This window comes from Puma concolor, chromosome B1, assembly GCF_028749965.1.
Source record: "Puma concolor isolate L17-30 chromosome B1, mPumCon1.1.hap2, whole genome shotgun sequence".
Taxonomy (NCBI): Eukaryota; Metazoa; Chordata; class Mammalia; order Carnivora; family Felidae; genus Puma; species Puma concolor.
The window spans coordinates 71,632,554-71,658,094 of record NC_141670.1 but is presented as its reverse complement, the minus strand read 5'-3'; the positions used below and the strand labels follow the sequence as shown (position 1 = coordinate 71,658,094).

At 37.0% G+C, this 25,541-nt stretch overlaps 1 protein-coding gene across 3 annotated transcripts in view; it reads right to left on the bottom strand.

Annotated features, from left to right (window-relative positions):
- Positions 1 to 25,541, bottom strand: part of PDGFC (platelet derived growth factor C) — a 206,955-nt gene that overhangs the window by 37,160 nt on the left and 144,254 nt on the right. For all 3 annotated transcript variants that reach the window (XM_025921706.2, XM_086704006.1, XM_086704005.1), the window contains one exon: positions 17,768 to 17,948. In XM_025921706.2, coding sequence (XP_025777491.1) covers positions 17,768 to 17,948 — 181 coding nt within the window. The remainder of the gene's footprint in view (positions 1 to 17,767; positions 17,949 to 25,541) is intronic.

Below are 25,541 nucleotides of genomic sequence, written 5' to 3'. Positions count from 1 at the left end.
CCCTGCATATCCTATTTTAAAATGTGTGTGTCTGCACATATGCATGCATGACTACACTTTAAAATGTTTTCTTATGGTGGAGTCTTGGCCTAAAAGTTTAAAGAATACCCACTTAGGGTGACAGTGGCTTACAATCAGAAAATCTGACCTTTCAAATAAAGGTAGCACATACTTGTTGATGGCATGCCAAACACTGAGCTAATTATCCTCACAGCAATGCTATAAGGCAGAAACTTTCGTCACTCACATTCTGTGGGTAGGAAAACTTTCCCAACGTTATAAAGGTAGATTAGTGGAGGAGTAAGAGTTCAAGCCAGATCTGTGGCACTCAAGGTCCCAATAACACAACTCCTTTGCAGTGAGGCCTCCGTTAAGAATCTTGGTCAAGGTCAGTCCAAGGCGCTAAGGATGCTTCAGTAATGCCCAAGAACTTAGAGGAGTAAACATTATTGCTAGCGTAGATATCCTTCGTGTCACAAAATACTGTGTATCCAAGCCTTCCTAACTATGTGTTTATGTGGACCACGGTAGCTTGTAAGGAAAATAAACCAGCGGCTCACTTTAAACCGTATTCATTCAGCTTGATCTGTTGACAGTCACGGGGAGGCTCATACGCTGTGGAAACGAGCAGCATAGCCGAATAGCTCGGATTCAACCACCCCTTGTCCTTCCTGTAAGGGGATGGTCAAATCAGAGCACACCCTACATTAGAGGCACATGCCATAGATTACAAAGTAGAATACCTGATCTGAACTGAGAAGTCAATTCAACTTAAAAATTAAAACAAACAAACAAACAAACAAAGAAGCATGGTATTTTGCTATGTAAGCACAGGGTGGTAAAGTATGGACAAAACTCTGCAACATTAACTTTGAAAACAACATAAGTCACGAAGTAGTTGAGGATAGGGGAGTCCTTGGGAAAGAAGAAAAGAGGGAGTCAGAGAGAGGAGAGAGAGAGAAGGAAGGAAGGAAGGAAGGAAGGAAGGAAGGAAGGAAGGAAGGAAGGAAGGAAGGAAGGAGGAAGAGAAAGAAGAAAAGAGAACCCTACTCCTCCATTACGTTGGTTAATACTTTCTGCAAGCCATGTTGCTTTTTTTTAATAAGATAAAACTGCTTCTCCATACATCTCCATCTGAAGTTCTGTATAAAGAATATCTCACTACTTGAAAACACTCCTTCGAACTTTAAGTGACCTCCAGGTAGCCATGCTATTCCCTACAGCTTGAAAAATAACGAAGCTAAATCTCCTCAGGAAGAATTACAGAAGTGGATAAAAATGCATTCAATGTCTACACCGCACCATGGCATGTTATCAGGCATTCTGATATACATAACAAGGCACGATGACCCATTACCAAATATGGCCACACATATTTTAAAATTTATTACATATTTATATATATTTATTATTTGTATATTTATGCAGTATTTGTTTATTTACAATTTTACAATGATACACTATCAGGCTGTATCAATACTGAAACTGAACAAAGGAGAATGGTCGTTACTTTAACCAAGTGCTACTTAACTGCTCCGGTTTCTTTAGGTTCCTACGCAGGCAAGCATGCTGATAGGTGATGCCCATAGCTCACTGATTACCACCAGCATCCTTTCTGCTTCCCCCAGCTGAATTTTACACTTACAAGGAGACAGTTGTATTTGTTCTCCAAGCCCTTTATATCAGTAGTACTTGTTTTGTAAATATCCCTATTTAAATACTATGTAACCCAATCAAATATGAGTTGCTGCTTCATGATGAATGAATGCTTTGGAAGGACAAAAATGAGTTACTATTAAAACAACTGCTGTTCAAGTAGGTATGAGAGAGACCAATGTAGGAGGTGGAACCTCATAAAATCCTAAAGGAATTATACACTTAGATTGCTTTAAATGGTTATCTTCAAGTTCTGGTTTTCACTTAAACCCAAACTGAAAGTCATGATTAATACATTACGGCTAAGATTTGTGGAAGAAATACAACAGGACTCCAATCAGCACATTCCTACTTAAAACAAAGGGCTTGGCCCTAAATGAAGAGTAAGGGAATTAAAATTAAATGCTCACAAAATATGTGTATCATTTTTATGATTCTCCATCTGAACTATTCCAGTCAGCCAATATGCCAGTTATCAGCCTCCATGGGTACATGAGCTGGCTCTTATTGAATTCCAAAATTTAAAAATATCTTGAGAATATCACACACATCACTATCTTTCGCTTTTGAACTAGCTTAACTTTTACATATTATGCAATTATGTAAATCCTCCCCCAACGCGCACACATACCATACCTGTTGAAGCCAAATTATATAAATTTTGCATGAGAGGAGATTTAGTAGCACTAAAATCATCAATCTAACCTGGAGAAATGAAGGGCTTTTTAAGCAATCAATTCTCAATCTTGACATCAGTTTAAAGCTATAGATTATATCTTGAGCTCTTAGCATCCTAAAACTTCATTAATCTCTGTCTCAGAGGCAGCAAAGCCTTATTCATGGATTTATTTATAGTGACTATTTATGTTTCACACATTTACTTTGAATCCCACATCAAGAAGAGTGATTTGTGGTATTATTTTTGATTTTGTAATCTTTAATCTATGATAGATGTTCTATTCTAAGCTGCGAAAATGGTTCTGCACCACACAGAATTTTAGATGAAGATTATGAGATTACCTAGTTTAAAATAAAAATTTCTCTCCTGACCTAAACTGGCACACTGAAGGCATTTTGTGATGCAAAAATGTGTTCTCTCTCATTATTTTTGATTAAGCCATTAAAAAAAAATATGTACTCACCAAATATTCTTCTAATTTTTATTTATGAAAGTCTTCATAAAGACTTTCATGGAACACCTCCTATGGTGTTACATATTTTTATTTATTCAAAAATTTAATTTTGAACTTTGTGGATTGTAGGTCATTTTCTAGGTAGTGATATTGTACTACATCTTGTTATGCAAGTTGTTATTACCGTTGAGGAAAATGAGGTGCAGGGTATATACATGATCTTTCTTACAAATGAATACCAACTTATAATTATCTCAAAGTAAAAGGCTAAAAAAGTTCTTATTGAACAAAAGTTGATTAAGAGATATCATACGCTATAGTTGAAATTCGTGATTAGACTACAATTTTTCCTATTGATTTGTTCTGGACCTTAAGCAAATTGCATTCTTTCTCTGAACATACCTCTTGGTAAGAGGAATGATTTCTTAGTTATTATACTGAATAAATGAAATGATATACATCAGGAACTCGATACAGTAGCAGATGTTCAAGAAATGATGTGTACTATTATTTATTTAGGGAGTTTTTTTTCCCCCCGGCTTAATACAAACTTATAGTTAAAATACAAAATGACCTGTATCGCCAAGTCAAATGACTGAATCCTTACTTACACTAAATTGCATCCTGCCACAGCCTTGCAACATAAAGGAGTAAAAACCAAATGCAAAGGCACCACAGCGGAAAGTCCAGTATCTTGCTGAAAGACTATACGTCCTTTTAAAGAGTTAAGATCCTAAAATTGCTCAGTGACATGGAATTATCCCCTGCCGTTTATGCCAAATAAAGACTGTGGCAAGCCACAGGAAACAGTGAAGCCCTTTTATGTAATTAGAAATCCTACTGGAAGAGAAAACATAAACTGCAGATAAATGAAAAGCAGGATCCCAGCATTTGGGAAAGCCCCTGAAATATGCAGTAGCAAGGAACACCTTCCCATTCGGTATTGTTACATTTACAAATGTAGTCAAACGTACCCCTCTTGACATGTAGGCATCAAATATTCAGCCTTTTCTGAGTTCCAAAAGATGACTAAATAGCAGTGAGCAATGAATTCAGAGAGAATGCAGGATCCTGCAGAAGACCCAGTCTGAAAGGGATCCCTGTCTTTAAAACAAAATTCTGTAAGCCTGGGTAGATCTGGAAGTTCTTTTTATCGTTTTTTATCAGTAATGGGACTAGAGTGCCACAAAGCATCATTCATCATATTCCAAAAAAAAAAAAAAAAAAAAAGGGGGGGGAAATATTTGTGTCAGAATGTTTGAGATGACTTCTAAAGAATCTGATCCAAAGGATGTGTCATGTATTTTAATACTGCCTCTCCCAGGTATTGGGAGTCAAGTTTTGGCATGCAGTGTTTCTCTGTCTAACAATTCACTGCCTTTCACATGTCTTTTCCTAAAACAACTAATTACACTTAATGCTATTTCATTAACTTACACCCGGCAGGAAAGTGTTTTGCTTTTTTTTTTCTCTCTCTCTTTTTTCACCCTATCAGAATGTTATTCCACTGGAAAAAGGCATTTCCTTTTTATAGCAGTGCTATAAAATGTAAGGGCACAATCTCAGAGGACAGAGTGGACACGACCTGAGCTGACTGGGAGCTCTCCGCACCTACTTCCAACTCCTATCTTCAGATTTTATTTTAGAGACTTAGATAATTGCCACTTCAATGCCTTTCCTATTATTCATGCAATGGTGGTGCGGGGTGGGGGGTAGTTTCTAACATAAACCTTGGCTTTCTTTAGCAAACCTGCTTTGGAAGTACTTGAGATAATTCATATAGTCCTTTAAGGCAACAGATGACAGCCTTAATCCGTCTTCTGAATAACTACTTGCAGTGGAGAAACACAGGAAAGGTACCAGGCAGGTATTTTCATACCAGCTTTTATTCACACTTAAACAAAAGAGGACTTGACGTAACTAGAGTGGAAACACCTAGGCAGATACAAGACCTTTGCCGGGGGCACTGACACAGAGACATCCTGGTTCCGGAATTTCCTCCCTTAGTTCAGTGGGGCCTTCGCCCAGAGGCGTCGCCCTGAAAATAGCTGTGACAGGTCATTCCCTTGTATATCAGTCCTTAAGATTTGTGTTTCCTTTTCCATTCATTTTAAAGATTATCAAAAGCCTATTATATTTCAGACTCTGTGCACAGACTGCCTCATTTAAGACTAAAAATGCCAGGGGTCTTTTGTACTCCACAGTGCTACATTTAGGATGTGCTTGATAGAAGTCTTCCAATTAAATCTCCTTTTCCTTGCTATGTTTCTCAGTTTTAGCTTATTTTTTTTTTTTGTATACATTTTAGCCTTGAAAGTCTCCTTAATGACACAATTCTGAAAAATTCTTTGGAGCTGAAAAGACTGCTAATGCACTCACAAGTAACTATGGTAATTTTCAATAGTGATGAAATTTGACTGATCAGTGAAATATAATCAGTGAAATATTGACTCCATGTGCATTTTTACCTTCTTTAAAAGAAACTGTCTTTACTTCAGAAATAACTTAAAATTTTTTTAATGTTTATTTATTTTTGAGAGAGAGAAACAGGGCACGAGCAGGGGAGGGGCAGAGAGAGGGAGACACAGAATCCGAAGCAGGCTCCAGGTTCTGAGCTGTCAGCACAGAGCCCGACCTGGGGCTCGAATTCATGAGCTGTGAGATCTTGCCCTGAGTAGGAGGCTTACCCAACGGAGTCACCCAGGAGCTCCTACTTCAAAAGTAACTTTTAAAGGAGCTATAAGTCTTGTTTGCATTTTTTTAAATTTTTAAAAAAAAATTTTTTTTTTTAACATTTATTTATTTTTGAGACAGAGAGAGACAGAGCATGAACGGGGGACGGTCAGAGAGAGGGAGACACAAAATCTGAAACAGGCTCCGGGCTCTGAGCTGTCAGCACAGAGGCCCGATGCTGGGCTCGAACTCACGGACCGCAAGGTCGTGACCTGAGCCGAAGTCCGCGCTCAACCGACTGAGCCACCCAGGCGCCCCTTGTTTGCATTTTAAAGGTAATTGTGTGGAGAAAGCAAAATTGAATCCTCAATATTCATCGCGACTCTCATTTATATATAAAAAAAAAAAAAAAACAAACAGGTAAATTCTCACTCAGTTCACCAACTTCTCAAAGTTTCTAAAGTATCCATGACATCATAATCAATTTTCTATTGTATTATTTCTTAATACTTAAGTGTTTTAATAAGGAAAGATGAAAATAGAAATGGGGTAGAAGTAGAATAAGAAGTAGATAAGAAAGCAAAGGTGGTGAGAGAAAATCTTACATTTGTTTTCCCTTCGTCAGTGATCTTCCCAAAGTAGTCCAGAGGCAGCCTGGCTTTACCCAGAATTAGGAAAGCCCTATTTAATATCCTCACTTCTAAGTATGTGACCTTCTCTGAGTTTTAATCTATCAAATGGTGATAATACTGCATTATGGGCGTCAGATGATATAAAAGCACCCATCAAGCCCAGTACTTCTATCTCATTTTTTTTAATGTTTTTTTTTTTTTTTTTTTTTTTTTTTTTGAGAGAGACAGAGACAGAATGCGAGTGGGTTAGGGGCAGAGAGAGAGGGAGACACAGGATCCAAAGTAGGCTCCAGGCTCTAAGCTGTCAGCATCCTAGAGCTCCATCTGGGGCTTGAACCCATGAACTGTGAGATCATGACCTGAGCCGAAGTCAGATGCTCAACTGACTGAGCCACCCAGGCGCCCCGCCCAGTACTTCTTTCAATATATATTTATCATTTTCTTCTGCCTAATTCAACTATTTCCAAGTTGATATCATTAAGCACTTCCTTTCCAAAATATGTCTACAATAGGGGCACCTGGGTGGCTCAGTTGGTTAAGCATCCAACTTCAGCTCAGGTCACGATCTTGGGGTCCGTGAGTTTGAGCCCCGCGTCGGACTCTGGGCTGATGGCTCAGAGCCTGGAGACTGCTTCCGATTCTGTGTCTCCCTCTCTCTCTGCCCCTCCCCCCGTTCATGCTCTGTCTCTCTCTGTCTCAAAAATAAACGTTAAAAAAGATATATGTTTACAATATACTTGGCTTTCAAAATTTAACCTCTTCAAAAGTATATAATGTTAATTGCACTTAACTTTTACTTTTGTTCTAAGAGGAAGTAAGAATTGATGCTTATATTGTATATAAAATAAGATTCATGTGATTTCAAAATAACATTAAATAAACAGCCATTATGTCATCTTAAAGAGAGAAGTAAAAATTTTAAAGCTCTAGTTGTAACATTCAAGGCATTCAAATACATCAACAGCATTACTCAAATGGAGAAATATTTGAAAACTATGAGGATAGCATTTTCTAAAAGGTATGGATCATATGGTGAATTGGTAACAACTAACCCATAAAATTAATGAACCATGATTGTTATGCTATTGGATACTACTGGACATAATACTAATATTACAACACAGTTCAGGATACGGTAAGTGGCTAATCAACGTCAAGTCCTACCTATGACTCCCCAGCATTAAAAAAGGAAATGTAATATTAGCACCATGATGCAAAGCAACTGCTATAAGGGATGTTTCATCTGGCATGGAAAAATAATGGAGTTGTCCCTCAAGGTCAATTACAGAGCGTGGCACCTGGCACATACCATGCCCTCAAAATACTGAATGGAATTTGAGTATCTTATTGATCAAATGCAAACTTAGTGTTTGATAAGGACATCACTATATGAATAAAGACAAATATGATGACTTGAACTCTGTTCTCTCCTAAAATGATTGATTCTGAAGATAATTTTTAAATGCATAATTCTTCAAGGCCAAAGAAAGGAGTCAACGGTGGTAAAATTTTGGAAACTGAAAAGTAGGTAGGTGTGCAATCATTCAATTGGTGGACCAAAATTCCGCAGGGGACAATCAAGAAGCAACCTGGCTTACACGAAAGAGCAACCAAAAAGCTCTGGGATGTACTGACATCAGTACTGATAGAAGTGGGAAGGACAGGGGAGCTAAAAACAGGAAGACTGGTTGAAACTCATGAAGCTGTCAGGCACTCCAAATCTATCTTCCCACTGTGGCAGGAGACTGACTCGTCCAAATTTTTTTCCCTGAACAGAATAACACTGAGGATTGATGGACTGGGGAACCCAAGCAGAGTGGGAGCTGTGATATTCTGAATATAGGGTTATGGCGGCGGTTGAGTAAATGTGTTTACACTTAATGCCGAGGCTCTCAGTCTTAATCCACTCTGCTCTCATTTCAGAGAACTGGCAGCCAGGATTATAACCCTTAGAAAAGAGATTAGGGGAATCAGGGGGCTTTCAAGGAATTGACCTGGCCAACTCACAATACAGAGAAGACTGCAGTCAGCAAGCCTATCCACACACACACAGAATGTCCAGTCAGTTTTTAAGTGGCCAACTTAAATTCTAGACTTAGCCAAGTATTCATTTAGGGTTGACGGTTAAGTGAAGGAATTTTCAGTTATTCAAGCCCACAAAATTGTATCTCTGATGCTCCTTTTTCACAGTAAATTCATTTACTCTCTTCCCAAACAGGAAGCAAAGGAGAGAAGAAGACAAAAGATCCTGCAAACAAGAGATCTAAAGCAAGAAAATGACAAAGGAAATACTCAAGATAATGATGGGGGGAGTGGAGGTGGGTGGCACCCCAAGGATGACAGCTGTGTGGCAGGTCTAGAGGGAAATCAATCTAAATTGAAGTGTCCTGGATTGTTTCAGCAGAGATTTCTTCTGGTCAGTGAAATTATTAGAGAACATGAATTTGAGAGGAGATTCACACAATTTGAGGAACAGTTTGGGGATGAATAGCTGATACATACGTAGAAAGCTAAGCAGCAAACCAAAAACTAACACAACTCTGAGGAAAACAAAATAAAACAAGGCAGGAAAGGAAATGCAGTCACAGTATACTTTATGGCTCAGCAGTGAAAAATGATTACATGGCCACCATAATGTACACAATGGATTTGGATCTTGATATAATCAGGATATACTAGAGAAGCCAATGACGGGATGCTTCTGCATGTGTGGTAAATGCAGGAGGGTGAAAGAAAGAAAGCCTCGTATTCCAGAGAGGGAAGTCAGTGAAGATCATCGATAGTTCTTTAAAACCAAAGAAGCAAGAAGTAGCAACAGAAGCATGTTACATGAAGGTATAGAGGTCAATCCTAAAAGAATCAGTTAAACGAAGTGGAAGTACTTGCCTCCAAAGTACAGGAAAGTAGTATGGACAGAGGAAATTGGGGACACCTGCTTTTTTGTAACAAGTCTAAGAGAAATATTTGCCTTTTAAAAATTTGCGAGTGTAACTCGGACAAAAATTGGAATTACATGTGAAAAAATGTCTGAGGAGATTGAAAGAATATTTCTTTGTGGTTGGGACTGCCTTATTTTACTAAGAATAGTGCTTTATACCACAGGATAAATGAATATCTAGTCTAGAACCACGCCTCAGTGCTGGATCTATGCCATATGTGAATTATCAGCCAAGCTTAGTGCTGAACTAGAGAAGAAGGCAGACTGTCATTGATTCTAGTTACATGGGTAAGAGATACTGACAGTTGGCAAAGCTGATAAGCCTCACTACATAGCTTAGAAAAGTCAGTACAACAAATGCAAGCATTAAAAATTGAAACCTGGGGCACCTGGGTGGCTCAGTCAGTTAAGCGTCCAACTTCGGCTCAGGTCATGATCTCACGGTCTGTGAGTTCGAGCCCCGCACCGGACTCTGTGCTGACAGCTCAGAGCCTGGAGCCTGCCTTGGATTCTGTCTCCCTCACTCTCTCTCTCTGCCCCTCCTCCACTTGTGCTCTGTTTCTCTCCATCTCAAAAATAAATAAACATGAAAAAAAATTTAAATTGAAATCTATCCATTTCTAATTCTATGAGAAAGTTCCACGTTTTTTGTAATCTTGAAATATAGAGAACACAGGAATATGTTAGCAATAAAATATTCATGCAGAATTTCTCAGCTGTTCAAAAAATATTCATGTTTGCTTGAATATGAAAAGTATTTCCCCAACATCTTGTAGCAAAACTCTCTGCATCTGCTCAGTTATAGTGGAGAGAGGTTTCTCACCCACAAGCTCAATGTGAGAACATCTTGTATCAGAGTCCCCAAGCATGTTTGAAGATGCAGATAACTGAGCACCACTCTAGATAAAGAGAATCATCATCTTTGATATTTGGTAATATGATTTTTAATAAATTCTTTAGACATTTTAATTTTTTTAATGTTTATTTATTTTTGAGAGAGAGAGAGACAGAGAGAGATAGAGACAGCACGAGCAGGGGAGGGGTAGAGAGAGAGAGACACAGAATCCGAAGCAGGCTCCAGGCTCTGAGCTGTCAGCACAGAGACCAACGTGGGGCTTGAACTCACGAACTGTGAGATCATGACCTGAGCTGAAGTCGGACGCTCAACCGACTGAGCCACCCAGGCGCCCTTAGAAATTTTTAATAATATATTTGACATCAAGTCTATACTAAGCAATTTCCAGGGTTTCTGTTTGTTTGATTGCTTGTTTGTTTTTTCCTTAAAGAGTCATAATATCTGTCTGTTCTGAACAATTGTCTCTCTTCTCCAAATCTTTCCAAACCGTTTCTATTATACTTATTCATGTAGTATATTTATATAGGGGTGTGTGTGTGTGTGTGTGTGTGTGTATGCATGTGTGTTGTGTGTATACATTTCTTTTCCCTCAAAGCAAGGTGAGTTCTCAGAGACCCAGGGCAATGCCATAAATTTTAAAAATTTCTCACAATGAAATATTTCGTCAAATATTCTTCAATACATGCCAGAAGACGTAACAGGAGAATGGATGGGGTATTGAAGACAAAAGTATTTATGTTATCATTTTAAATTGCAACCAACTTCTAGAGAATCATTCCATCAGGTTTAGGGTCATATGAAGTCTAAGCTTTTAAATATTTGTGGCTTGAGATATAAAATATGAATCAATCAAACTTCAAGCTTTCCTAAATTCATATTTATAACCCCTTGTACATCAACTTAAAGTGGTTTTTCTGCCTCTTACCATCCCTACAGTAGCACCAACTGACTTTTCCTTTCTAACTACAAATCATACCGTCTGTGAAGTTCTTTTTTAGATAGCTAGGAATTAACTGGGACAAAAAGAATCAGTAGAAATGGAAGAGACCATGATCTTCACATGAAAGAGAGCACTGTGCCCATGGGGTAGGAGTTGGTAGAAAAATACTTTAAACAGCTCTTAGCCAAGTAAAAGCTTAGTCTTCGTGGCAACTGTATAATTTCTTTGATGTAATAAAATACTGTCATCTCTAGACTCCCTCCATAAATATACAATTACACTGTATATTTTCATAAAAACCTAATCATTCAAAAAGTGTTTCAGACTATATACTATAGAGATACAGTATTTGAAACAACTTCTTTTATTCTGTAAATACTACAAAAAAATTCTAACAATTATTTTCTCTTAATTCTCTCTTAAGGTTAATAAAAATTTATTTTAAAGGTTTAAAACCTGAATTTTTCACTCATTAAAATAAGTTTAATATAGTAATATAGGCATGCAGTGCAACTTGCTATGAAAATTCACGATTTTTTAAAATCTTGACATTTTAATACTGAATTTGTTTCCTATGGGATTAGGGTTACGATATTGCTGTATGTATTTTTTATTCCAGGTATGCTGTTCCCCCACCCCCCCACCCCCACCTAAGAAAATGAACTTGATACCTTGTTTGAGAATTACTTGGAATTTTTCTTAACCTGAACATAAAAGCAAATTTGGCCTTCAGTTAAAACTTTCCTTTACATGATATTAAGAGTGAAATAACCTACTGGCACATGCCAGAAAGGACGGAAAAAAATATCCCCCTCCTCCTTTCTCCCTCCAACTTCAATATTCACTGAGCGGCTTTGTTCTCCGTATCCCGCATAATTAATAACTACTTTGGCAATCAGTCATGCATTCCTTAATGGCACCTCAGGCATCAAGTGTCCTTCTAAGCCTTCCCCACAGAAACCATACACCCTTCTATAGTGCACACTGGCCAGGCACTGACTTAACTCTGGACAAGTCATTTAAAAAAATCACTGTTAAGGAAAACCCATGGTTGGGGTTATAAAGTAGCTACATTACTTGCGTGCCGCTCTCTAGTATTATTTCATCGCTGGGTATAACTTTACTAAAAAGAATAAAAAAATACGTGATATCCAAACAACTGTCACTTATCAGTGGAAAAAGAAAACAGAAAATAAATAATAGAAAAACTTTAGAAGCAACTTAAAAGAGGAGTTTCACAGACTGTTGTGAGTTAAAGGAGTCTTCACTTCATTCATCACCCCACACTCCTCTTTTCAGGCAATAAAGGAAAAGAAGATAAAAATATATGGAGTCAATTAGCCCGGTAGCTATAACATCTATTTCTCTTAATCTAAACTGATCCGTTTATTACATTAAAAAATGAGAGCAGATGAATTGTTGAAAATATTATGTTATTACTTCTGATCAGGAAGCTTATTAAAAAATTCTGGAAAATACAATATTCAAAGACACTGTTTTAAAAGAAATCAATAAAGAGTATTTTAATCATCCTTCAAAGTGTTAACCAGGTTTGGAAAGAGAGAAAAAAAAATCTTCAAATCTCACAACTGTTTTAAAACAGATATATAAATATAACAAACAACATTATACTCGAAAGAAATAGCTTTATATGTAAAGAATGAAACCACTAAAAATATTCATATTTGGGTTTGTATATTTTATTTCAAAATAGGTATGGGTTTTTGAAGTAACTGATAAAAATATGCAATATTTTTATATTAAGGCTTATTTTCTTACAAATAAACTTTTAATAAGATCTTTTGATGCTAGAAGAAAAGATGCTATTTTTCAGCCTTTGTAGGTTTGCTAACAGTTTTAAATAATGGTGCTTATGCTACAGTACACAGAGTAAAACATACATAATCTATTATAAATTACTCCAAAATTAAACAAGAAATTTTCTTTTCTTTGTAAGAGATCCGAAATGTGCGCTGGGCTCTCAATGTGTGTGGCCTCCAAACAGAAACAAGCTTGCACTGTTTTATTTCAGTTTTGCTTCATTTCTTCCCAAACAATCTCTCACTGCTAATCTACCAGGCCTTTTTTTTTTTTTTAGCATGAAGGGGAAAAAAAAATCAAAGACATTATTAACTCCTTATGCACAATCATAAAAGCTGAATGGATATTGTTTGGCATCAATATGCATGAATTTATTTTTCATTACTTATTAATGGGGCATAAGGGGGTATATATTTCCATAAATAATTCTCGAAAATAACACTGAAATGCTAACATTTTAAATTTATGTAGTAAATTTATGTGGTTATGAACATAGTTTTTAATGGCAACATGTATGGCAACACTGTTTCTGAAAATTTTAACTAATGTATTAGAATTCTACTGCTGAGCTACATACTACCTAAAGTTGGTATAGAATCAACCAGACTTAAAGGTTAGTTAGAATCAAACATATCCATTCATGCTCCAAAAGAAGGCTGCAGAATGGTCTCCCTTACTTGTAGACTATAAAGAATATCAAAATACACTTTCTCCATAATTGTCCCAGAAAAAAAAAGAACTGATTAAACTCGAAGTTTTTGTTCGTGTGTGAACAGATGCAAAATATTAAGCTAATTATAAAAAAGCTGATGAGTATGATTATACACATTAATGGTTATCATGTCATAAGGAGGCACCAATTTCTTGAACTACTTGGGATGTTCCACTCCCACCAGAGAGAGAGAGAGAGAGAGAGAGAGGGAAACTAGTTCTAATATATCAGGACCAGGAGAATACCTGGTGTCATTAGTGTGATTCTTCAGTGCTCTAGCTGACAAAACAGCACTATTATACAACATTAACAGAGGTAACACATACTAAATGAGAAGTCAGTACAGCTCCAGGGGGGTTTAGACAACTCCCAGGGGAACTGGCTGAACTACCATGAGATACTAGTGAGCAGGTGCTTCAGGGTGTGCTAGGCACTCAGTAGCAAACCTCAGTTCGGGAATCTAATAGTCCACTAAGGACCTATGGTTCCTATCATTTTTATCATTAGAAAATTAAAGGAGACCATTGTGGCCAGTGGCCCCCAAGGTCCTATTTTGCAAGGGTGGGTTTGCAGTCAATGAGACCAATGCCTTTGAGGAGCTGGGTGTGCTAATTATGAAGTACATCTTTGACAAAAAAGAAAAAAAAAAAAGTATTGGAGATGATCCAGGGGTTGGAGGGGCATGTGCCCTTGAGCAAACGCCACAAGAACTTTTAAGTCTGTTCTTGAAAAGGTAAACTTTCTTCCCTTAGGCTTTCATTCATTGATACACAGATAAGATTGATGGATCTTTCCAGGCTAGTAATAATATTGTGGGGAGGAGGGCCATGGAGGGAAGGATGTCATGTAGCAACACACAATGATAATTCAAAACATTCTGGAAGGCTTAACAGCAAAATCACTTGTCAGCTTTTCACTAACCAAATCTCACCCTTCTGCAGGCAGTTATTGAGAACGGGAGTGTGGCTGTGTTGGGGAAGAGGCATACAAGGAACCAAGAGAAAGGATTCTATGAAATGGTAGGTAAATAGCCAAAATAGATTTAAACCCAACAGAACTGAACAATCTGGCAAAATCAAAATCACCAAGTCATATTTATTAGGCAACAAGGACCATGACATCAAATTCTCTTGTTTCTTGCAATCCAATGGCTGCTGGTTTCCTGAGCATAAGACAAATTAATAGAAGATGTCCTATGTATATTTCTACATATTTCCATGTTCTGCAGCCCAGCACAGGTCAACTTCGGTGCCAGGCAAAATATGGCTCAAAGGATGTCAGGAGAATGTCAATTCCCATATTTACAGCTTATCAAACAACTTCAATAACTATTTAAAAATGCACTGAATTTAATTTCAGTGATGCACCCGGTGATACACCTTTCATCTAAAGTCTCTCAGATGCAGTTTCTGATCTTAATCACAGTAAATCTCCAATAGTAGGTCAAATTCAGGTGGCAGGGCCCTTCTGAGTCAAGAGGATGGATGGTAATTACTACAGACCCTACGATGCTTTATCTCATTTCAAGGCTCATGAACAGGATATACTCTCACAGATAAAAATACAGCTGTCAGTGAATCTTCTGTTAGTTAAGCTGGAGTGAGTGAATGGTATCATCAACTCAGCATTCAAGTATTTATTAAGAACCTCTAATGTGCCCCAGAACTGAGCACAACACTATAAATTTCCTGTGTTTTTATCTTTACGTATTTTATTTAATCCACACAACTCCGTGAGTTATACAACTAGCTAAGCCATGCAGTCATAAAATTAGAAAAATACAACCCTTGATGTTGGCATATATATATATATTTTAGCTTTCATGTCTTATTCTGTAGCAGGATGATTGTTAGTTATACATATTTAAAGTAATATAATGGGAAGAAGAGAGTTTATTTAAAATATAAGTATCTTCTCAGTTTCAAGTTTTTTTAAAAATTTTTTTAAGTTTATTTATTTTTGACAGAGACAGAATGTGAACATGAGCTGGGGAGGGGCAGAGAGAAAGAGAGGGAGACACAGAATCCAAAGCAGGCCTCAGGCTCTGAGCTGTCAGCACTGAGCCTGACACGGGGCTCGAACTCACGAGCTGCAAGATCTGACCTGGGCCGAAGTCAGACGCTTAACCGACTGAGCCACCCAGGCGCACCGGTTTCAAGTTTTATTTTGTCACAGATTAGGGATAAAAAAAAACCTTTGCTGTGTTGTAACACCCATCATTACGTTTTTGAGTGAAACTTAATTGTTTCATCTTTATATATTTAAGAACACTACATATGCTACCTACACACACTGAAGATGTGGACTGTACAACTTTGTGAAAGTATAGTCCTAGCTCCCTCTGCCATCTCAGACTTAAAAAATTTTAACTTCATAAATTCTCTAAAGTAAGACACTGTGAAAGTGTGTTAAACAGATTCTTAGTGGCTTTATTCAAACAAATCATCACAATATCAATAGTGGTTGTTGAAAACAGTATCGATAGATACCGAGTGGTTTTTGAAAATGCTCATTCTTGTCTACTATTAACATTCCTCATTTCTAGATAGAAGTCTTCAATTTTAATAAATTTAAAGAAAAATACTAAATTATTAAAGTAAGAGACGTTTTGGAAATTAACTAAAAATGGTAGAGACCCTATACTGGCAAAAAGTATTTCATCATGGAACAGAGGTGTGGATATCTTAAATAATCTATATAAGGTAACTGATCAAGATTCACAATTTATTTATGACATATAGTTTAGAGCTATCTCCCTTAATGTTGATTTTACACAATAAATTATTCTACTGTTACTAAATGAATAAAAGATCCTTTTCAAACTTCAGTTTGAATTTATGGTTTCTTTTACCTATATCTACAATAATATTTAAATTTATTAATCTAATCAAATCCTTAATGTTCCACAGACTTGAATTTGGGCAACCGAAAAAAGAAAGTTCTACTTAACATTACAATAAGAATATAACATATAAAGTTTAATATTGATTCCATATTTTCTAATTGGCTTCATGAACTGTTAGCCTGCCATGAGCATTGTTCTTATATCCAGTAAGAACACAGATGTTAATGCATGTAACCCACATTATGTTATGTTCCCAGAGTGCCTGCTGATTTGTTAAGTCTCCTGTCAAAAGTATTGAAGATATCAATTTTTATGTTATTTTAAGTGGTGATATTATTGATTATATTTAAAATGTATACTAGGTGACATCATCATATTTGTAAGAGTACTTCAGAATTACTATAAGTAATGTGATAAAAATAGTAAAAGCATGTTTAATATTTCTGTTGTGCAGCAAATAGATATGAATGTTTGAAATAATATGTAAAGGATACAAATCGCCAGGATATAACTAAAACTATAGTAACAAAGACCAAATAGGGGTCTTACGTTCCAGTGAAAACTTCAGAACTTCTTTTTTGAAACATGAACAGCCACAAGTATTATTTAAGCAGGATAAATATTAGCATAAGTAGGATAATAGAGATGACTACTTTTTAAAGTATATTTTACTAAAACACTGATTTTAGAAAGAGCTAGTAAGTTTACTTCTCTCGATAAAAAGAAAAATATGATGTACAAAATGTTGTGTACATGTTCATAAACCACACACATAAAAAATAAATTTTTGGCAGGTCCAGAAAAGGAAAGATGCCACCTTAATGGGGGAGAAAAAGTAAAACATCACTGAAGAAAATGGAATTTTAGGGCAGTTACAGACATGAATTTAGCTAAAATGGTATTAATATCAAACAGTGCTGGCTTTCTAGGTCTGCAATGTATTCATAACAAATATATAAATGAATTTGAAAATTAGAACTGTTAGAATCCCGTGTAAGCTTCAAAATTTATCTCTTTAAAGTAAGAGTAACATTTAGCAAAATGCAAAAGAGTATCACATAAGAAAGTTCTACAAAAATGCTAGAAAATAAAATTGTATTTTATTACTTAATATGACTCAAACTTGAAATTCAGGAAGACTTTATATAGTCAAATTTTGATGATTATCTAAATGGGAAGAGCAATAAATACACAGATTTTTCTATTTTTTTTTTTTCCAAGAGAAAATGCTATGTACTTATGCAACCTCCCACAAACAATGAATAGTGAGTTGCAGGGGAGTTGGGTAGGGGGTTTCTCCTCAAAGTTGTAAAAAAACATGTTTTATTTCATTACTCTGAAAAGGTATTTAACATGGCCAATGATTAACGATCTGTAGTGATGGAATTTAAGTTATTTGTGATAACTACAATGACGTTTATGGATAAAAAAATCAACGTAGGGAAAAGGTTTTGTTTTTTGTTTTTCCTGATTCTCCCCCCCCCCACCTTTTTTTTTTCTTTTTTTAAGGTAAGCAAATAACTGACCCAATTAAATCAGGGGATCTGTAAGTGGTACTTACTGGCATGACAATGTTGTAGTGGATGCAGAACCCCGGTTCAGAAGGAAAATATTCATCAGATACAAATCTTATCCTGATTTGATTTCCTTTAGAAATCTGTTTTCCTGGCACTGTACCAGAACCACACCAGCGTCCTAAAATAGTTCCATCACTGGGTTCTTCAACCTCTACAAAATCATACCTGCAAGAGACAAAGGCAAAAGAGACATAACATCACATGATCACAGCATGATTTGTTACTTTAGCAATTCAAATTCCATGTTCATGGATACAAGGCAGCTATCTATGGACCAGAGCCAGGAGTCCATTCCAAATTTAACTGGGTCAATATAATCAAATACTCCAAAGAAGAGGCACAATCGAAAACGCTTTCTCAATGTGGGCAAAATGACTCTTCTATTCTAAGCCCTCTAGTGCTGCTGGTGATGAACTCCAAATTCACTAAAAATAGCCATCTCAAGGCTTAAATATTTTGTAGGGAGCAACCATATCTGACATTCAACTTATGAATTATTCAATGTAATTTCCATTTGGACATGATAGTTTTACTCCAATTTTAAATGCTATTCTCATCGCCCATTACTTTCCGACAGTAACGCTTTCGCCCTAGTCAGACTCCTTGGCTCCCTTTCCTCATCTCTGAGGCAAGCTTCTCTACAGCCGCATCATTATATACACACCCTTCAAATCTCACTTTGTACCAGTCTGCCTCTGTGAGACCTTTCTGGGTGTTCTCAGCTCACCGTCATCTTTCTCTTTTTGATAAACACATATGTTCAATATTCATTATATGTATGCAAGTGATCCATTTTCATAGTCTGTTAAATCCCTGAAGAAAGGAAGGAATCAGTTTTTATATACTTCTAATTTGCACTGCAATGTACACAGTATCCTAAACATAAGGAATATGCAATATTTTTCCAACAAATGTTAATTTTGGTTTGAAAGGTTTAGATCAGTGGTACTCATCCGGAGCAGTGTTGCCTCTTAAGAAACATTCCAGAAATCTTAAGAGGCATTTTGGCTTATACTGAGACCAGGGGTGGGGATAGCACCGTGACACGTGGCAGGCACAGTCCAACAATGTTCAATAATGGAAAGTCCCAGAAGTGATTATTGGCCCCGTGTTCTCCATGCCTTTCAAACAGTTCACCGGATGTTTATGTAAGTGAAATTTTTGATGTAGTTCCTCTGAGTCTGGAAACTAATGCTGTCTCACATGTAAGCACAAATATGTTCTGCAGTTTTAGGTAAAACCAAATTTTCCAGAAATTTAACCATCAAATAAGTTGAAGAAAGTTTCTATGTTTTGGAACTTAGCAAGAATTACTATGTTGGAAAAAAACATATCATGAACAGAAACACTGCTTATACAATCTGTATTGCAATTAAACCAATTAAACATATACATATTCGTCTATATCTAGAACTGTCATATTCACAATGAATCTACTTAAAAGATGCAAATATCTACTTCCTTGCATTTTCTTCGCATACTTGTGCGTATGTATTTATGATTTTAAATCCATTATTTTCATAAAACTTACTTTGTTATTTTAGCTTTATATAGCACACATGCCATTATATTTATATTTCAAACAATTGTGTATATGAATAGATGATCACTTCTATGAACTTCCTTCGAGAATACTAAAGAGGACACTGCAAAAACTTTCTTAAAATGTAGGTCTGACACGGTTGAGAATCACGGGTAGGCGTTTTCAAAAATATAAATTCAGTAGATACTAGACAACAAAAATAATATGTTTTGTGCAGTACTGAATTTACAGAAGAAAAAATTATTGAAAATTATATACAGAGTATGTAATGGGCCAATTCTATTTATAAATCTTCTTCCTGAAGAAGTATCCAGAACTCGCTTATGACATGTAACTTAACTTGTTTCAGCTGCATTTTGCTTGGTCTTAAATTGAGGATGATGCTACTTAGCTCTCAGGGATACTTTGGGACAGGAGACGTCTGTGTACCTAAAACACCGTTGGCTCACAGCTGCCATTCAATAAAGCTGTCCTTCATCTCCATCCTGCATCCTGTACCCCCTCCTCCACATGAATTTTTAATATAACTGTGGGAGTCTGAAAGCAATAAATAAGAAAACTCAAATACAAAGGGGAGAACACCTGCTACATCACACGACAGTTCTCGGTCATCAATGACAAACGTGTAAACCGACCGGTGGAACTATTCTAGGAGTTTGGTATATATGTATGTGGTGGGACTGAAAAGTGGTGGGGTTAGGGGTTAGAGGACTTGGACAAAACAGACCTAAGTAGGGGCGCCTGGGTGTCTCAGTTGGTTAAATGTCCGACTTCAGCTCAGGTCATGATCTCGCCGTTGGGAGCTCAAGGATCACGTCGGGGGCATTGTGCTGACAGCTCAGAGCCTGGAACCTGCTTTGGATTCTGTGTCTCCCTCTCTCTGAACCTCCCCTGCTCTCTCACATGCTCTCTCTCTCTCAAAAATAAATAAACATTAAAAAAAAATTAGAAAAGAACAGACCTACGTAGTTATTTCAGATTTCCTGGGTATAAAAGTTGATAACTACCATTTTATATGAAAGGATAATTTTCATATCAAGATAGTTTACATGTGAAACAAAGCTTTTTTTGTATCTGTTTGTTCTATGCTTGGGAGGTTTTCCCCTAAACCTATCTAATGTAGGTTACCACCGTTGCTAGTTTGAAGAGAGCCAGATTTGAGACCTGGTCGATCATTCTGTAAGCATTTATGAAGTGCTCACTTGGTGCACAGTGTTCTGCTAGATTCTTAGGATTCAAAGATGAAACTATAGCTTCCTTGGGCTCAGGGCCCATAAAACACTTTGGTAAGTGCTCTAATGAGAGTTCGTAGGAAATACTGTGGAAGACTGGCAGAGTAGGAGTAATTCTATACAGTGAGATTAGGGTTGGTTTGCAAAGGAACATTTGGGCTGTCAATGAGCACTGACTGAGCGGGGGTGAAAGGAGGGGAAATGGAAATGCATTGTAGCGAGAAGGACAATGTGTAAGATGCAACAGAAGAAAGAAGGGCCCAGCACGGTGGGCTGGGAATAGAAGGTGGGGAACAAAGAAGCAGATGAAGATCAAGCTGGAAGAACAGGTGTAGGTGGGAAGGCCTTTGGGTAGAATATTTTGTAGGCATAATGTAGCAAACAGGGAAGTGCGGTTTTAGTAGTTCCTAGTAGTAAAAAGTAGTAGTAGTTTACTACTAGTAGTTCCTAGTAGTAAAAAGAAACAGATAGCTCTGTTTCTTTTTACAAATTTAAGTCAAGATTCTAAAGAGTGGAATGGCACAGAATATCTGGATTTCTGGCTGTTTTACATATTAAATTTGAAGATCTGGTAATACTAAGTATCATTAGCCCTAGGATGAGTCCATGGAGTTCAGATCTCTGGAATTGGTGTTGGCTCCAGAAGAGGAGGTGTCTTTAAATTTCCTGCCTTATCCCTAATGCCTGTGTGTCAGGAACATAGTACATACTGTATCAGTATTTGGCGGATGAAGGAATGAACACCAGGCCTTCATGCGTTCACTGCAACTGAGACTGGGACCAAGTGGAAAGACATGTTCTTTCTGTCTTTAAAGATCCCCATCTACTTTCAGGGGCGCCTGGATGGCTCAGTGGGTTGAGCGTCTGACTTTGGCTCAGGTCATGATCTCATGGTTCTTGAGTTCAAGCCCCACATCGGGCTCTGTGCTGACAGCTCAGAGCCTGGAGCCTGCTTCGGATTCTGTGTCTCCCTCTCTCTCTGCCCCTAACCCACTCACATTATGTCTCTGTCTCTCTCAAAATTAAATAAACATTAAAAAAAAAAAAAAAAAAGATCCCCATCTACTTTCTTTGTTGTTGTTGTTGTTGTTGTTGTTGTTGTTGTTGTTGTTGTTGTTGTTTAAATGCCCAGATCGTCGTTTGTTCACATTATTTGCCCATGTGGGCCTAAGAGGCACAGCCATGGAGATTTCAGTGAGGGAGTAACACTGGCAGGGAATAGAATCACCACTTCTCTGAGGAATGCCAGGAAATGATAACATTACAAGTGTGGGTAGAAAGAAGAGATCCTGTAACAAACACATCCTGAAAAGGAAGAGTCAGGGAACTTGGGGAAAGCCACTATGAGGGATGCCACAGAACTGAGCAAAGAGGGAAGGGAAATATCCACCAGAAACAGAAGAGATCCACAGTGCTGATGTACCAATGCCAAAGAAAGGTCAAAGACACGAAAAACCAAACAGTATCCCTTGGGTTTGGCAATTACGAAGTCATTTCAATAAACTGGTTGGGCAGAACAGAAACTGTCAAAAATGTACTTCAGTCCATTTTCAAAATTATCTAATAGAAGCATTGTATGAGAAAAGATCATATGCAAGAAAACTGAAACAATTCATGTTAACTATTTTACTATTACACACTTTTCTTATTGTTCGAAAATAAACACTAGTACGTATTGATGTGATTTGTAAGTTCTGTAGAAGTATTTAAAAGGAGTTTTTAGCCACACAGAAATACCTGGATTATACATGTTAAGAACTTATTAAGGAACGATTAAAATTAAACTTGGCTTTATCTTAGATCCTGAAACAAAAATCACTGTCCTGCAAATAAGAGAAGTACATCATGACTTTCTCCATGAAGATTTTCTACTGAATTTGATGCCATTAAAAAAAAAAAAAATCAATCTTTATAATCTTTATAACAATTTCTGGATTTGCAGTTAGACAGCTGGCATTAATTCTTACATGCTCATACATGCTCACCACGTAAATGTGGTGCACACATTTACCACAGTGCTTTAAAAATCTACATAATTTTGCATTCCATGAAGGTTAAATGAAATGGACATCTAAAAAAGTACTGTTTTGTGTGTGTGTGTGTGTGTGTGTGTGTGTGTATAAAACAGCAGAATCGAACATATGCTACTAATTGTTTCACAGTAAACTTTTAAGATTTTTTTCACAAGTGGTGTCCTATGACAATATAATTCTATTGTTCACCCAATATTCCACCATCAATTTTTATGGTCATACTCGACAGCTGTTTAGCTGTGTATGGAGGTGAAAAATACCAATACCATCATTATTTACCAAGGCTTAGTTTTCTCTCTTGAAACTGTAAATCCGCTTGCTAAAGGATATGGTTACAAAAATAGCATTTTTTTAAAAACTTAAGTCACGTAAAATAGACCAAGTGAAGATCCACCTGTAAAGTATTCCCATACCTCATTACTGTGCGTAATCTTCAAAACAGAAAAAATGAAAGCAAAAATCACTGCCACTTGATTCTACATTTCCTTTAAATGTTTGAGAATATGGAGCACGATTGGAAAAAGACTAATGCATTAAATCCAGTTGTCTTCCCTAATAAGTTGAAGTTTTTCTTTTTTCTGATAAAACGGTATTTGCAGATGGAGTTAATTGTGGAAGTCCATTGGTTTATATACTATAGCATCGCTCAAAACATCAAGTTAGAGAGAAAACAATGACAAAAGATGTTTCTAGGCCGCAGCCAAATGAAAGGGGAATGAAAAAACCAAGCAACATTTGACACATGAAAGTGAAATTACAAAACGTAATCTTCCTTAAACGCTGAAATCTACACATGCCCAGGTGACTGTTCTGGAGACACGGTAATCCTTATAATACACTCTCAGGTATTAATTTCCAACATGCACAACTGCTCACATCAGTATTTAAAGGATTTACTAAACCTATTTTATGAGCCAATCAAACATCACTTTCTCACGGCAACATGATACAGAGCACACAGCGCTAAGTGGTTTATAATGATCACTCCCTTTCTCTAACATACCCCTGGGGACCCATGGAGGATTTATGTCCTTTTATGTTTAACAAACAAGTCTGGTATTGTAGACAAAATTTTCGTTCTCATGTGGGAATTCAAAAACTGTGAGGGCATGAGGACTGCTTTCCAACTCGCAAGAATTGTAAGGAGTAAACCGAAGAAATAAATTCCCTGGTAAACAGAATTGTCAGACACCCGGCTTCCTTCAACAAAAATAAACCAACCCTGCAAAATAGGCTGCTCCTCATTCAAACTCACTAAAACCCCATCAATTAAACCTACCTCATGAATTACCGAATCCGACGGTAGTATGAGACCCTGCCAACAAATACGTGCGGATCTTAAAAGACCCAGCTCTGCAAGTGTCACCTGGAGCCCAAGTTTGTTGGCAAAGGTAATAAAATCAGTAAGATGCCAATTATTCCACAGCGCTTACTGGATTCTACTTCAGCTTAGCAGAATACTACTCATTTGCATGAGTTTCAGATCCCTACTCGGACACCAAAATGTCTACATACACTTTAACATACTGAAAAGAATTTTAAAGTAATAATTAAATTTTATCAATTGCTTTTTATTCACAAACTCATTTGACCCTCACAAAAAAAAAAAAAAAAAAAATCACAAAAAGTTGATACTGCTACTGTGTCCATTTCCTAGATTATAAAATACAGGGCACCTAAGCTCCTAGTCAAGGTCACATAGACTAAATGCAGAGGCAAGGCTTCCTTCCACGTTGGCAGTAGAACTCTAGAACCCACGGCTAACTCCAGAACCCTTAAGTTCTAAGCCACTCTATGTACTGTATTTGAAATATGCATCCATAATTATATTTGCTTTATTTTGAGGCCTCACTGAAGAGAATTTGTGTCTTTGTTCAAATTGGCTAAATGGTGTTATTCAATGGCTAGAGAAACATTCAGGGCCATTCAAATAAAACTGATGAGTTAACTTGTTTATGTGGGCACATACATTTTCCAAGGATTTGTTTGAATCAATTTGGTAATACAACAGTCCCCCTCATCTGCAGGGGATATGTTCCAAGATCATCAGTGGGTGCCTGAAACCTCAAACGGTATCAAACTCCATATTTACTGTTTATTCCTACACATACATACCACCAATGACAAAGCTTAATTTATAACTTAGGCATGGTAAGAGATTTAAAACCACAGCTAATAGTAAAATAGAATAATTATATCAATATATCATAATAAAAGTTATGTGAATGTGGTCCCTCTCTCTCTCTCTCTCTCTCTATCTATCTCTCAAAATATCTTATTGCATGGTACTCACCTGTTTTCCTCTCGTGATGATGTGAGATGATAAAATGCCTACGTGACGAGCCGAAGTAAGGTAAATGACATAGACACTATGAAGCTGTGTTAAGTACTATTGACCTTCTGATGATATAGCACAAAGAGGATGATCTGCGATCAGACCTCAAATGACCACAAGTAACTGAAACAGTGGATGAGGAAGGTACTACTGTATTTATTTTTAGCTACTCTAAATTCTCTATGGATAGTTTTTTTTTTTAACGTTTTATTTATTTTTGAGACAGAGAGAGACAGAGCATGAACGGGGGAGGGGCAGAGAGAGAGGGAGACACAGAATCGGAAGCAGGCTCCAGGCTCCGAGCCATCAGCCCAGAGCCCGACGCGGGGCTCGAACTCACCGACCGCGAGATCGTGACCTGAGCTGAAGTCGGACGCTTAACCGACTGAGCCACCCAGGCGCCCCTCTGTATGGATAGTTTTAAACCTACCTAGAAAATGTGTAAGTCAAACCGCCGAGCATGCTTCAGAGGGCTGAGAACACATGATGAAGTAATTTGCAGGAAAATATGATAGTTCTACTGTGAGAAATGGTTATGTTGTACATGGTGGGGTAGTTTATGCAAGGCAATTAATAGATTCAATTTATCTTCTTACTAAATAAAAACACTGCAAA